The sequence below is a fragment of the Lonchura striata genome, chromosome Z (assembly GCF_046129695.1).
Source record: "Lonchura striata isolate bLonStr1 chromosome Z, bLonStr1.mat, whole genome shotgun sequence".
In the NCBI taxonomy this organism is placed as follows: domain Eukaryota; kingdom Metazoa; phylum Chordata; class Aves; order Passeriformes; family Estrildidae; genus Lonchura; species Lonchura striata.
Window position 1 is genome coordinate 71,231,443 of NC_134642.1, and position 15,335 is coordinate 71,246,777.

The following is a 15,335-nucleotide window of genomic DNA, read 5'->3' on the forward strand; positions in this document are numbered from 1 at the left end:
CCAGGTTAAAAATCATTCTTGAAGCACACAATAGACCCATGAAAGTGGATTTATAAATTGTTTTAATGAACTTGATTTTAAGCAGATGAGTTTGTTTTAAGCACATGTTTTCATATGATTCATATAAAAGAAAAAGAGTACAGTGGATTTCAGCTCCCTAATTTTTGAATGGTTTAGATTTATTGAATATATAAAGCTGCAAAACTAATAAATATTATTTTAGGATGAATCCACTTCAGCCAAATTTCTGCTGTTCTGTATCTCACTTGTTGTAGTTTTCTAAAACAGGTAAGAATACGTGATAATTTTCTGAGATTACATAGATTCAAATATGTTGAAAACTAAGTAAAATATGACAAGGAAAAACACCTCAATATGTAATATGAAGTAGTGTAGAATTTTGTTACATTACAATGCAATAACTTTCTAAAGTGCTGCATACAATATTGTGGTAGTGCTTACATCCAAAGGGAGCCAGGGAAGGCACCAGGGAAAATAAATAGAATGTGAGAATTTCTGAAACTGTAGTTGCTCCTGTGTGTCTTAGGCCATTGCCTATGGGTGATGAGCTCCAAGAAGAGTGAAACCAGTTAGGTCCTCTGGTGCTGCCCTAATGAGCAGTTGACTGCAAGGACAGATAGGGTAAGTTTTGACTGAAATCCACAAAGGCTCTTGTGTGTGTTTGTGTGTCTTTGATCTTGAAGTGCCACCTTTGAACTATGTATTGCCATTTTATAGAAGGCAACCAAGTGGTTGCTTGGAAGCTTGTGAGGCTCACAAATCCCAGGATTTAGTCTTACACAGGCCCTTCCCATGTCACGTTTCTTCTGAGGACTCTCTAAACTTTATGCTTCAGCAAATATGAGTAAAAAAAATCAAAAGAAGATACCACAAATCTTTTCTACTATGCTGGATTTCCTTCTGAGAAGTTTTTAGGATCAGTAAATAAATAAATGAAGATATGGTTCCAGGTGTCAAGTCCAGAGATTTGTCTGTCAATGTCATGTCGGCCAGGATGGCAGATACATCAGTAGATAGATTTAGAGAGGTGAGGAAGGAGCACTGAAAAAAAATAGAAATTAGAATTAAAGTATCAAGGTAGAGCAGAAGAGAAAGACAGACTGGGACAAATATAATACAATCATACTCCTAGAAAAGATGAGATAAAAGAGGATTATGGATTAAGCAGAAGGAGACAGAAATTAAGTGAAAATATGATTGGGCTACCAAAAGGGAAATAATAAAGATAAGAATGCAGAATGTATGTTAGCTTAAAAAGGAGAATAAGCAGAATGAATGAAAACTACAAAGGCAAAAAGCAAAGATTAACAAAATAAAATTCATAGTAGTGATTTTAAATTCTGTTTGGGAAACAGGAAAAGAAAATGGAAATTGTAGGAAATTATATTCAACAAGCCTACACTAGAAATGTCAAAAAATAAGCTGAAAAGAAAAAACTAGTCAAATTGTTGTGAGCTTCCCTTTATTACTGGTATTCCTTTTATTAGTGGTTGTGTATCATTCAATCACACATAATCTTCTAGTTCGGTGAATTTCAGGAACACAGCAAGTATTATTAATTGGTTTTTTTTTTGTATTGGCTTACCAGATTAGTTTGATTTCCTTAGGCATGGATCACCATGAGTCTCCAAACAAATGGACATTCCCCTTAATTTCTGAATATAGAAAACTATTAAAGATGCTCAGAAAAGAGTAGAATGAGTTTGATCTCTTTATTCTCTCTTTCTTTTTTGTTTTGTTGGTTTTTTGGGGTTTTTTTTTTTAATCTCTAGGCTTCTCTCCTTTTGTTATGGAATAGTTCTTGAAGGATTAAAAGAAATACTCATCTTATCTTTGCCATACCTGGGATAAGCAGTTCTGCTCTAGTGAAGATGCTTGAGACAAGGGATGTGGAAAAGGAAAAGCTGACTGTAAAAAGTGCAGCTATGTGAAATTAGGTTTGAACTAGATGTGACATTTGGGGAGTGTTCCTGTACTTCTGGGCAATAAAACCCAGCATTCTTTTCCATCATCCTGCTAAAGCAAGATCCATTCCTTTTCTTCCAGTTATGATCACTTAGTAATGTAATTGTTCTAGTGGCAAACATTTTGCAGCTGTGATTTAGAGAGCTGGAGCTTGCAAATACATTGTATGTGCCGGTGATCTTATATCTTTGCCTTTTGTTATTGATATTTTAGCCAAAAAGGTGTCATACACACCAGAAGGTGTTTCCAAAAAGTTTCCTGAAGACAAATACTTAGAAAAAGACCCAAGTTACAATGTTATTTCAGTGTAACCTAATATGAAGGTTCTGGATTATTTTAGGATGTTCTGTTATCACTTAGCCTATCTGAGGTAGTTGGGACCATAGGGAGTACTAGATAGATGTCACCACAGAGGTGAAGCAGACACATTTGTGTGGTCAAACTTTTGACGACTGTTGTGAATTCAATATAATTTTAAATATATTTAAACATCACTTACCCTGCAGTTACACATGCTGTATTAACAGCCAAAGAGCAATTTTAGTTGACTCTGCATTACTGTAAGGCAAATATTGGTTAAGAAATTAAAAATTATTTTCCTCAATCTTTTAAGGTTGCACCAGGTCTTCTGCTTATTAAGATTCCAGGTCATGTTTAATTGTTTACCCATTCTGTATAGGTAGCTTGCACTAGGATATCCAAGTTATATGTAAACACTTGGACTAAAATGTTTCTGGAAGCTATAGGTTTTATGTAGAGTTTCTTTCAGCTGTTGTTAATACATCACACTGCTGCATACTCTGCTTGTCCCATGAAGCATAGCAATAGCCTAGAAAGTGAACTTCTAAGTCAGATTACTGAGATAAGGACTTACTTTATTTTTCTTTAACTTACTAGAACCTCTAAACTCTAATATGATTTGCCAGACCTGTTAAGACTCTCAAAAAAATTGTAAGAAAATGCTATTTTGCAGTTTCAAATACAAACAAATAAGGCTGATTTGTCAACTTACCCTTAAAAATCATAGTTCATCATATATATTTAGGTTAAAACTAAGGTCAGATTTTATCAAAATATAGTTTAAAACTGTCAAAGTTCTTGTGAGTGCATCAGTATTGTTATTGAACTTCACAATTGTTTTATCAATCATCCACTGACAATTAAATGAGATTTTCTACTAAATAACCTCAAGTAAACAATCCTTAGATTAAAAGGCCCTGGAGTATATAACCTCATCTGTTAAATTAATAGCCTGTATCTGGCAACATGTCACCTGTTTGATGCAATTAAAGCTTTTTTTACACTATATGGAACATTTGTGCAAAATGGCCTGTGTGCCTTTCTATGCACGGTGCACTGACAAACACTTGTAGGAACTCTAACATGGCTAAACCTGTTGATTTGTATTTTTAAATTTGTTTGTCAGTCAGTAAGACAGCATTGAGTTTACCACTCACAGAAGCCATTATCCTAGGAGAATTTTGCAGTTAGAACGGTAACTCTTGCCCACAGGCAGCAGATCCTTTGCAGGATGTACACAAGGTAGTGGTGCAAATCAGTTCTAAAGCCTGTCATAGGAATCGTCTGCTGCTAAGAGTCTATTGTCTCATTATCTGAGATAGGCACAAGCCAAACTGGAGTGTGATGGCCAGTGGAGAAACCTGCTAATTTATGTACCCCACCATCTGCAGTACGTCTGGGTCCAGGAGATTTAGCAATCTGTGGACCTGGAGGGTAGGCCTGTGCAAAACTGTAGAGGCTCCTTGATCATACAAATATGCCTGCTGTCCTGAAGACCTGTCAAACTCTTCCAGTTCAGTGATGCCTCCCACAACCCTGTGCATGTCTAGAGTAGGCTCAGGTTTTCTTGGAAGGCTGAGTCCTGTTTCTACACTGCACTGATGAGCAGTGTGTGCCTTGTTAGGAAAAGACGTTTTGCTGTCAGGTTGACTGCTCAAGCACTGTGTGAAGGTTTGTACAGGTTTACTCTGCCCCTCCTCTGGGACAGTATGGGCTCTCTCAGTATGTCCACAGTTTTATGTGTAACCTTAAACCTGATGTTCTTCCATGGCATCCAGCCTCTGGAGATCTTGCTCTCCAGCTGCACATTGTGCATAAGGTGTGACACACATTTCCAGCTGTTCATCACTGCTATGCTGGCTGGTGTGCAGTAACTTCTCCAGCAGGACAGACACAGGCCCCAACTTCCCAAACAAATCCAAATAACTGCCAAGCTCTGCAGTCAAAATTTCCAGGCAGGAAAAGGAAATTAGCTTAGGACAACTTACACCAAATTGTCTGACCTGATGAAGGCGCAAAGGTGGCCAGTAGGAAATCAACTCAGATGTGTCTTCCACCACACAGTGTTATGATACTGCAATTAGACACATTTCCACCAGGATAGTCTATTAGAGAATCTTTTTTTTTTATTTGACTGGACTCAGGGCTGAACTTAGGGATAATATACAACATAGTGATATATCCCAGTTACTCTTAAAACCATGCTTTAAAATATGAGTAGTAAATGCATTTTGTAGTAAATGAAGCATTTTATTCACTTGTTGGTCTATAAAAATGTGGGTAACTCATGCTTAGCTCTTCACTAAAAGAAGTACTAATAATTTATAAGACAGTTATACATTATTTATAAATATACTCACAATATAAAATATTCATGTTTTTCCAAGAACTGGGAAAACAAAATAGGGCTTCTGCAAAGCATAGTAGATATTTTTTAGTCCCTTTTCACACAACAAAGACATTTATGCAGCTTTTCCTTCCTTCTATTTCCAAATACATTCATTTTTTATAGTTTATTATTTTAATTTACATATTACAGCATTACACCTGTGTCAAGGGGAAAATTATGAGGGTTTTTGTATATTAACAGGAAGACCTATTTGGTTCACATTGGGAAAAAATGTTCTGATGTGTATATACTTTCCTGGAATCCCAATTGTCAGAAAATCTCACTGGCTCTGCTGCTGACCACAAAGTCAATAGCACAGTAACAAACCTTTAAGTTGACTACATAAATTTTTTGCAAAATATTGCAGGTCTAATTTCACCAGCAGTATCCACCATACCTGACACTGTGAAACACTAAGCAGTTTAGTCTACCCTGCAAAAATCCATACTTACTGAAATTCTCAAAGTGAGAGTTATTGTTTTAGAAATCAGTATAATGATGAGCCTCAGGTCTTTGATACTTTCTTCTTTTTGCATGAAAATAATGACTTCTTTTTCTGTATTCTATTAATGAAGTCATGAGAGGCTACCTGTACTTTTGGATTTATAGCAAAAAATATTAAGGTTTTAATGTGTGAATTGAAGAGCTTATTAAACAGTAATATGCCAGTTAGTACAAGATGTTTCCCACATACCTGCTATTGCATACAAACTTAGTATTTCTTTTGAAAATTTGAGAGAAAAAAAATCTACTGTCTGTCTAACAAACAACTTTTAATAACACAGAATAAAAATGCAGAGACCATTCTTAAGTTGGAAAACTTTTGATTTTGCAACCAGATATTTTTCATTTTGAACTATTATTTAACTAAGTCATAAGCATCACTGTGATAACACATTAGTCAGCATTCACAGCCAATTTCAAGTCCACTTCTGCTAGACAAGAAGTTTCCTCCTTCTGAAAGGAGAAGGAAAAAAGACTTTTTGAAACCAAAGCTCATCCTAGAAATGCTTTAAAAAGTGAACTAATTAAATTTAAAAGTAAATCCTCCAGGTAATTATCAGATGACCAAAATTTTTCAGATATTTAAAAATAATTCACCCAAACCTAAAAGGTTTCTCTTTAAATAAAAACCTGATTAACATATAATTTAGTGCCTTCTAGAAAACAGAAAAAAGTACTCAGATATGTAAAAATGAATTGTACTTTCTTCTGTGTTTGGATGACAACACCAAGTCTTTCCTGATAATAATGCATTCCCCTGTACCAATAAAGGTTCTCTGCAGTTTCAGATTGTGTGATATTTCAGTGTATATTTCATTAATGCTACACTCACCTGGGCAATTTTTTGGTAAATTCCACAAAAACACATGAAGGGAAAACTTCCTTGTTGATTCATTGGACTGTCCATTATAGTGCTTGGCATAAAGTTCCCACCTTCTGGATGTGCGCTAGGAGGCAGCAGCTCCAGTAGTGTAGTCCAGTTTTATGTTAGCAAGGTTTCATTTTGGCACTGCCTCCTTTCTGAGAATCTCAACTCATGCAAGAAACTCTTCTTGTAAAGGTGTCCTTGACATTGTAAGGAATGTATAACCTCTGCATTTAGCATTGCACCTCACAGCCTGCCATTGTCTTTCCAAATGAAGTGTCTGAAACCAAAGGCTCCCTGCGGATCTGTGAGGCACTGCCAGCCCCTTTGCAGACTATTGTATACTGTGCATGCACAACCTGAAGTAGAGCTATTACAAAGAATTTCTAATTATTTTATTTCTGAGGTGATTTAGAAGGAAGCAGAATTTGATTTAGCAGTTAAAGAGAGGTCTATCAGCTACCCGTTTCACAAAGTCAGAGGTTCTTGCTGGTATCACATGCCAACATTCTCCAAATTCCCCAAGTGCTACATTAAGGCAAGCACAGTCAGGTCCCAATTTCATATCATCATACTTATAAATGCAGTGTTAGTATAGTCAGTCAGCATCTTCAGATGCACTGACATTTTTCTGTGGACCCTTTGCATTCGTTTCCAAATTCCTAATATTTAGCAGCAGGGAAGCATCGAGAAATTTTTAGTGTCAGGATATCTGAAATTTTAATTCAAATATACTCTGCATTTGGGCTGAAAGTTATTGAGCTGCAGACATCTTGGTATAAGTGGCTATGTTTTTATTCTGAAATGACTATAATGTCATTACTAATTTAAATATGATTGGGAGCATCATGGAAAGCTGAGGATGTGGTAATTCGCATTTACTCATTTTTTGAAATTCTGAGGTACTCAAGCAGGCATGATCTTTTGTTATTTCACCATGTCTATTGACTTTCTTTCATGCCGTGGATACCATTACTGCTCAGAAATTAATTATCAGAAATCCATGGAGGTTCATAACCTTAGGCTTCAGACACTGCTAGTCAAAAGAACTTTCCTGAAAGCCAGAAGTTGTTATACTTTGAAGAAATATCAACATAGTATTATTAACTGATTAAAAATATTATTTCTAATTCCAAAAATTAACTAGAATAATTTACCCACCAAAATAAAGAAGGAGTAGATTTTTCCAAACCAAAATTATTTATGGAGAACAATGAAATTTGAAATAAAAAATCATCTTTCTGATGATTTTAGAGAAGAATTTCTGATGAAATTAGAGAGAATTTCCCAAATGAAAATGAGATATAGAAATCAAGTTTGTGTTTACTTTTTTTTTTTGTCTCACAAAGAAATGTACCAGAATGATAAAAGAGTTACAGTTCAAACTGAAACTTAATTGTATATGATAAACCATGACTTTGGGTAGTTTTTAAACTTCAAGCTCCAAAGTTTCATTGAAGTCTAAATTGGAGAAAAGTTGTTTTATTTTACTAGACTAAAACTTGAGGCTAGTTTTCATGCTAAATGTATTTCTAAAGAACTAGAGTGCAGAAAAACTGCCATCTGATTAACTACAATGAAACACAACTGGAACAACAGCAGACAGCTTTTATATGCCAGGCAACTCTTGTGACTATGAAGGCTTAAATTTTATATATATATATATATATACACATACATATATATATATATATATATATATATATATATATATATATATATATATATGTTAAAAAATATTTAAAAGGAAAATCAAAGGTTGCAGGAGAAATTTTAAACATGTTTTCAAATGGCTCAAGATAATAATAAGGCAAAAGGCAAAAATAGTTCAGCTACTTAGATTAACCATAATTATTTATATTATGGGAATTATTTATCTGTTAGAAAGCACTGGGAATGAACAGACTTCCAGCAGAAGAACAGAATCTGCCTCAGGAACAGTTTGAGATACACAACACAATTGCAATGATGATGATTGGTGAGCAGCAGACCATCATTTCAATACAAAAAGTTTTCCCTTTTAGTCTTACAAAAAGACTGTAAAGACTTCATTCGTCTAATAACCAGAAATCTTCTGATCTCCATCTAAAACTGCTCATTTCTAATGTGCTGTACGTTATGGCAGCATTCAGTCTTTCCACCTCTAATTTGCTAAAGAAGATGAGTCAAACTCATTGAATCTTGTCTTATAAGATTATATCTTTATTCCCCACACACTCCTTTTGGCTTTTTCCTCTATTCATTCCAGTTTGTTCTTTCTGAACAAGCCTGAGCACAGGTACAGATAGTTTGTGGATGGAATTTCCAGAGTGGCTTGCACAATGGCACTGAATTGCCCATTTCCTCCTGAAAATGTTTTGCTGTGTGTATTCCAGGATCATTACTTTTCCTAGTAGTCTTGCTATACCAAAGACAGTTCTCTTTTCATTAGCTTTTCTAGTATTTCCTCCTAATGAGTTCCCAGTTTACAGAAGAATTTTTTAAACACCACATAAATGGCTTTGCATCTTAAATTGTGAACTTTCTCAATTTCTATTAATCCTCAATGTCATCCAGACCCAATATGTCACATTACTAAGAATATTTCTTAATATTACCTTATTAGCAGGTTTCTAGATTGGGTAGAACATCAGTTCAGGGAAGTCCTTAATATTATTAGAAGAAATTAACCCTTGATCTCTGTGCAAATCATTCTGTTAATCACCTTGTTATACTCCATCCTTTGTATGCTCATTTATTAGCCTACATTTTATAATTCAGCATGTAGTTTTCTCAACATAAAAAAGCACCACACACTTTACTTAAGTTATATGATAAAAAAGACACAGACAAACAGTAGAGATGAACATAACAAGGCATGCTGAGAATCACTTCAGGAAACATACCATTTCCCTCAAAATGGTTCAAGAAATACTGAGAATATTTTCCTGTTATATATACAAATTAGGTTTTTTCCATTCTTTTATCTAATTTTTGACAGTAATTCAAGTCCTTAAAATTATTGAAAATCATTTGACCTGTGAGTATTTCTAGATGGTCTAATCAGATTTAATGCTCCACCCTCACAGGCTTTGGAGAATTGTACTCTCTCTAAATGAAAACTTCATCAGACATATTAACAGTTGTCACATGGTTTTGTGCAACATTTTCAAACACATATATTAATAGTGCAGGACATTCTTTTTTGGTTTTTTTTTTTCTTCCAGTGAAATGTCAGAATTTTGTGCAGAATGCATATAGGTTTTCTTAGGAAAAGCTACTTGAAAAAGAAAATAAACTTCTGTCAGGAAAAAATTACAAATAGAAAATGTTCAACTTCTTCTGTTGCCTGAGTCCTTTTGAATGTCCCAATCTAAGCTGGTCAAGAAGTGACTACCATAAAAGCTTTTTCAGCTATGTTAACACCAGCCTGGCATCAAATTGCCTTTCTCTAAGTCACACAACTTTCCTGGCAGTCTGTGTTGCAACTTTTGCAGAGGACTCCCGTGTAATTACACCAAAGGTGCATAAAATAAAGATGCCACTCCTTTGGTTAAGCACTAGTTCAGCTCTCTTTGGAGCAATGTACCTGGTGTGGGGTCTACAAATAAAGGAATATGCTGCAAAATTGGACAGAATTCAGAGAAAAACTATGAGACTGACTAGAGTTGAAAAACAAGTATAGAACTGACTTGCAAGAGAATATCTTTAGTTTGTTGAAGAGAAGGTTAAAGGGCTGCCCAGTTGCAACCTCAAAGTGGATCCCTCACACCAGGAAAAATATCATGGAGGTAATTTTGAAACACCAAGCAAAATTATTGGAAGATCAATGATGGGAAGATTACATCATGCAAAAGCTAGACTACAAGCAAGATTCCAGTCTTGATTATGAATACGTGAGGAAAACATGTAGTAGGTTTCTTTATGATTTCAAAACAATTTTGATATTTTTGAAGAGAAATTGTCATTTATTTAAACCTAAATATTGTATTTGAAATAGAAGAAAATGCCAGAATATACCAGTTTTTGCAGTGGAACTGAGGAGATGGCTACACTGGTTCCATCTGTCCTTAAAACACCTCATTTACTAAATGCGTTTTCTCACATAATACTGTGCAGTCATAATGCAGTTATTTCAGTCTGATTTCTTTTTTCTTCTGTCTTCTGTTATGTCTTGTTTGCCTTGCTGACTTTGCTTTTATTTTGTTTCTTTTTTGTGGCATTTATTTATTTATTTATTTGGTTTGGTTTTGTGGTTTTTTTAATTGGTTGATTGGCTTTTTTGTGTTGTTTTTGTTTTGTTTGGTTTGTTTCTTTCTTTTTTTTATTCCAGGAATTGGCCAAGGGGTTCCAGTTGTGGCCCTTATTGTGGAAGGAGGTCCCAATGTCATCTCCATTGTCCTGGAGTACCTGCGAGACACTCCTCCTGTTCCTGTTGTGATATGCGATGGCAGTGGCCGAGCATCTGACATCCTAGCCTTTGGTCACAAATATTCTGAAGAAGGAGGGTAAGTCATTTCATAGCATATGTTCTTTCTCTATCCACAGGTTCAATTCAGTGGTAAAGCAGAGCACAGGAAATTATTAACAATATTGTACAGAAGCAACACCTACCTCACATAGCCATTTCCATCTTTGATATGGATGAAATATTGAAGGTGTTCAGAACATAACAAAACAAGCCTTAAAACAAGTGCCATCTCTGAACCTGCTCTGCTACAGGCTGGAGAGTCCCAGCTCCCTCAATCTTTCCTCACAAATGAGGTGATCCAGTCCCTTCATCATCTTAGTTGCCCTGCTCTGATAGGGGCAGCTACTCTTGCCCTGGAGAAAATTACTCTGTAGTGTGTCACCACCATATGTGAGATTGTTTATGATGGAAAAAATTAATCTGAAGATCTCTTCTTTGCATCCTCTTGCGGAAGTTCGGCTGTACTTTTGGTCTGTTTCTTGCATAGGTCTTTCTCAGGCACCAGTTAAAAAGGACCTGGCCCTGCCTTGTAAGAGATCAGATGCAAGTAAGGCTACAGGCATCCCAGATCAAGACTTACAGCATATCCATTAGAAAATGCTGACGTTTTCTTGGTCCACAGCCTTGTTCCTTACCTGATTGCCACAAGCACTCTCAGAGGTTTTCCAGGTGTTCAGCAACGATCATGGACTTCGTCCTCTCAGAAGTTCCCAAAGCAGAACTCAGTCTGATGCCCAGAGTAGAAAATAACAAATAAAGAGAAGATTTAACAACTTAAAAATATAAATCTGTAACACTGAGCTCTAGACCAAGCAGTATTATATGTTTTAGAAGTAAATGTGATCATGAACTCACTCAACCTAAAACTCCTACTGAAAAACAGATAGTTTCCTGCAAATACTTAAATCCATTTTATATTCAGGTTCATGCTTAGTACAGAATTGCATCTGTGATATATATGAATGTGCCAGGTTTGGTATTTGTTTGAGAAGTTGTTTCTTTGTTTTCAGTGAACTTGCTGATAGCGCTTCACATAACCTTACTCAAATATGCTTTATCCTTGTATTTGCTGTGTACATCTACCTTGTCTGTGTTCTGATGTCACCATAAAAAAAAAAAAAAAAAGGAGGAGACTTAATTAATTTATTTGAATATATAAATAGGGCTTGTATGAAAGGCTTTTTACAAGGACCTGTAGTGACAGGACAAAGGGCAATGATTTTAAACTGAAAGACTTAAGACTGGGTGTAAGTAAGATATTCTTTATGTGCGTTGACTTACTGGCGCAGGCTGCCCAGAGAAGCTGTAGATGCCCCATCCCTGGAATTGTTCCTGGCTGTGTTGGATGGAGCACTGAGGGACTTGTTTCAGTGAAATGTGTCCCTGTCCATGGCAGGGACGTTGAAATTGGATGATCCTTAAGGATCCCCTCCAACCCAGACTATTCTATGATTCTGTGAATTTATGATGCTGTGCTATTTCATCATCACAAACTCCTGCCTGTAGAAAAAGCAAGTTATAGTATCAATAGAAGCAGACCAAGTCATTTCTTACCTGAGACTCTCATATCTGGCTTTGTGAAAGGTATTAGTCTATCTTAATGTGAGGGTCCCATTCCATATTGTTTCCTGCAACCTTACCAACCAACAAAATTACTCTTTTATTCTCTTCACTTTTCACTAAAGAGAATGCACGAACTATGAAATTTGCTAAACTAGCTAGTGGAAATTTCTGTGTGTTCATACTAGTTCAGAAAACATCAGTCTGGCATTCCATGATATTTTTAATACCAGAAGTAAAACACCAATATCATTATATTTATAAAAATATTTTGTCTAAATACATTAGACTTCAGCTACAAATTGGATTCTTTTTTCCTCTCTCTAAGCTATGTTTGACTAGTGCTTAGTACTATGAGACAAATACCAAATAATTGCCATGTTAACTGAATTCAGATAGTAGCTTTTTCTTTTGGAAATAATCTAGGTAGGTTATAAAAAACTGTATTTATTAAACTCTAAATCAAGGTAATGCATCTAAGTTGCATGCAATGTTTAATTCTGCAGTCACCATGCAATCAGATGATCAAGTCAAAAACCTATTTTAATTCTGGCTGCCTGTCAGAAGCAAGGTGTTCTCTGAGACACAGCATATCTTTCAGCCACTAAGGACTGGGTACCTGATTTAAATAATTCAATACTTAGATTTTTAATGGCAGAAACAAACTCACTTGCAGGTTTATATATTATGCTGATTTTGCACAATCTTAAATTCTAAATTACAGCAGCCCAACAGGGATTAATTTTCTACACATAAAAATGTGTGCGTGTGTCTTCTAAGCACTGCTGTGAATTCTGTGAGCTTTTAAGCTAGTTTGAAAGTTTGTTTCTGTGAGGAGAATAATTATGTCTGGAAATGACAGAGAACAAATACATCTCTCTGCTTGAGTTTTGATTAGTATTGTGACAATCCATCCATTTAAATAAATCCTTTAGTGTGTAAAGCAATTACCTATGTGCCCAACAGGTCCTTTTGCACTGGGTTTCAAAGAATTGTGTTGTGCCAGCCTTGTCTTCTTGTTATTTATTCTTCCTAGAACATTCCACATAGCAAAAAATATAATGATTTCTTATATTAATGAAGGTGCAGTATAATGCCAATGTTCGTGCATCTTTGAAAGTACAAAGATTGAGACAAGTTTCAATCTGTTTTTTTAAGGCCTAATTGTAGGCTTTTCTCATGATAAGGCAGACATTTCACTCCCACAGAAGAGTCTTGGAGTAGGAATTTTCACTGTGAGTGCAGACTCAGTGCAGGAGGCTGCCAGCACGACCCAGAACTGCGCCACACTGCCTTGCAGGAGGTGTCGCCTGCCGCTCTGCAGGGCACCCTGACCACGGCAGAAGGAACGGTGTAGCACACCCTGAAGGAAAGGTGTCTCTGGGGAAAAATCATTTTGGCAGTCTCATTGTCTCATCTCTCTCATTGAAGTTTCAGGGGGAGGTAAGACACATGTGCAGTAGACCACTGAGCTGAGGTTTTAGCATTACGAGTGTCAGATATATAGAACTAACACAGGGGGAGGATTTAACTTTATTAGCACTTTAATGTCAGAAACTAAATTTTGGTTCCTTGGTCTGGAAAAAGTCTGTAACAGAGTTTTAAGAATTCAGAAGGTGGCTACATTTCAGTAGAAGTAAATAAAATTCTCAGAAGTAATTTAGTAGAGCTGAGTAAATTCCTGGTACCTTTTACATTTTAATGACAAATAATCTATGTCTACAAGACAACTTAAATAAGAAGGCATCTTAAATGCAACATTCCCTATGTGGTAAATTGGAAGAATTATTTGGCTGCTTTTCACTATTGGCCTTGATTTAAAGGTCAGGTTTTTCAGGCCCTGAAGCACTTATTTTTCCTTTTACTTGAAAATATGATGAAAAACATTGAGGGGTGAGAACATAAGATCAGTCATAAAAATGTAAATTTAGTCTCTACTAAGTCCTAATTGAATATCTTTGTTGGTAATAAATTTCCTTCATGAACACCTGGAGTATTTTGGATTGTATAGTCTAGGATGGATGCCTTTTCATTTTATTTATTTGCATAAAAGCAAAAGCTGAAAGTAAAACAAATGCAAAGTGCAACTGTATAGGAATGTTTTGAAGCTTTTAATTCTCAGAGATATTTTTTCTTTATTAGATACTGACTTTAAAATCAGAGAAACTAAATACTAGGTTACAATTATGTCACTTCTTAGAAAAATACTTCCTTACTGAATGAGAAATCACTTGCAGTATTTGTATGCAATCTCCAAGCTGAATTTATAGGTACTCTATCATTTCAACTCCTGCAAGCATGAGACTCTTAAGAGTTCAATTTAATGCCATAAAAATGTACTTCTTGCCGAATGTTCACTTTACTTCTCTGCACTTTAAATGAGCATCCTCATATGACAATCATTAAAGATTGTCTTTGGACTGATCCTTCTCTGGATCCACTGTGTCATAGGTTTTAGGCTTCAAACCTGAAGAATATTATTTAAATCCCTTTTTCCTAATAGGGAAAATACAGGAATTTTTCAATTGGAGCAAAAGGGAACATAGTATGATATGATTCTTCAGTATCCCCCATGGTCTGTACCACATCACAGGGAATCATGGGTCCAAATCAAGTCTGAATTAATTTATAAAATTATTTTCACATTTCATATTTTTATAACATTACTTTTCTCTTGTAACAAAGTACTTTGCAGATCAAAACCAGGACACAAGAAGGTTAATTTGTTGACTTTGGGAGGGTCAATATATTCATCTCTCTTTTGGTGAAGAAACAACCATTCAATAAACTGTGGTCAGGGAAGAATTATGTACAAAAAGTACCAGTGAAGCTGATTCCTCATAAAAGCACACAGAAATCATCCCTGTTTGAATAACATGAAGGCATAGTTACATATAATTTATTTTATTACAAATAATAATAATTATTATTTATATATTACAAATTATTTCTTTTGTGTCTTTTCACAAAACAATGAAATACAAAATGTGTGGATTTGAAAATGTGTAAGACATTCAGCCAGTCTTGCAAAGTTACACAACTGTATCTTATTTGTAATCCAGTGATAAAAAATATAAGCAGAGCCTTTGGTCATGTTTCTTACATAAGGTGTGAGAGTCTAGAGTGCAAATCATAATTAGAACAAAAAATCCCCTAAGCTTCCTATAAAGAAGGGCAGGGAATAGTTTTCATATCCCACTGATATTTTATGGATATATTCAGCTTACCTTGGAAAAAATACTTCAAAAATGAAAAGTTAGATTATGTGCAATTCATTTAGT

General features: G+C 35.3%; 1 protein-coding gene across 8 annotated transcripts in view; it reads left to right on the forward strand.

Moving 5' to 3' along the window:
* TRPM3 (transient receptor potential cation channel subfamily M member 3) overlaps window positions 1–15,335 on the forward strand; it is a 406,906-nt gene that overhangs the window by 292,470 nt on the left and 99,101 nt on the right. For all 8 annotated transcript variants that reach the window (XM_077790276.1, XM_077790277.1, XM_021541495.3 and 5 more), the window contains exon 7: window positions 10,357–10,531. In XM_077790276.1, the coding sequence (XP_077646402.1) occupies window positions 10,357–10,531 (175 nt within the window). The remainder of the gene's footprint in view (window positions 1–10,356; window positions 10,532–15,335) is intronic.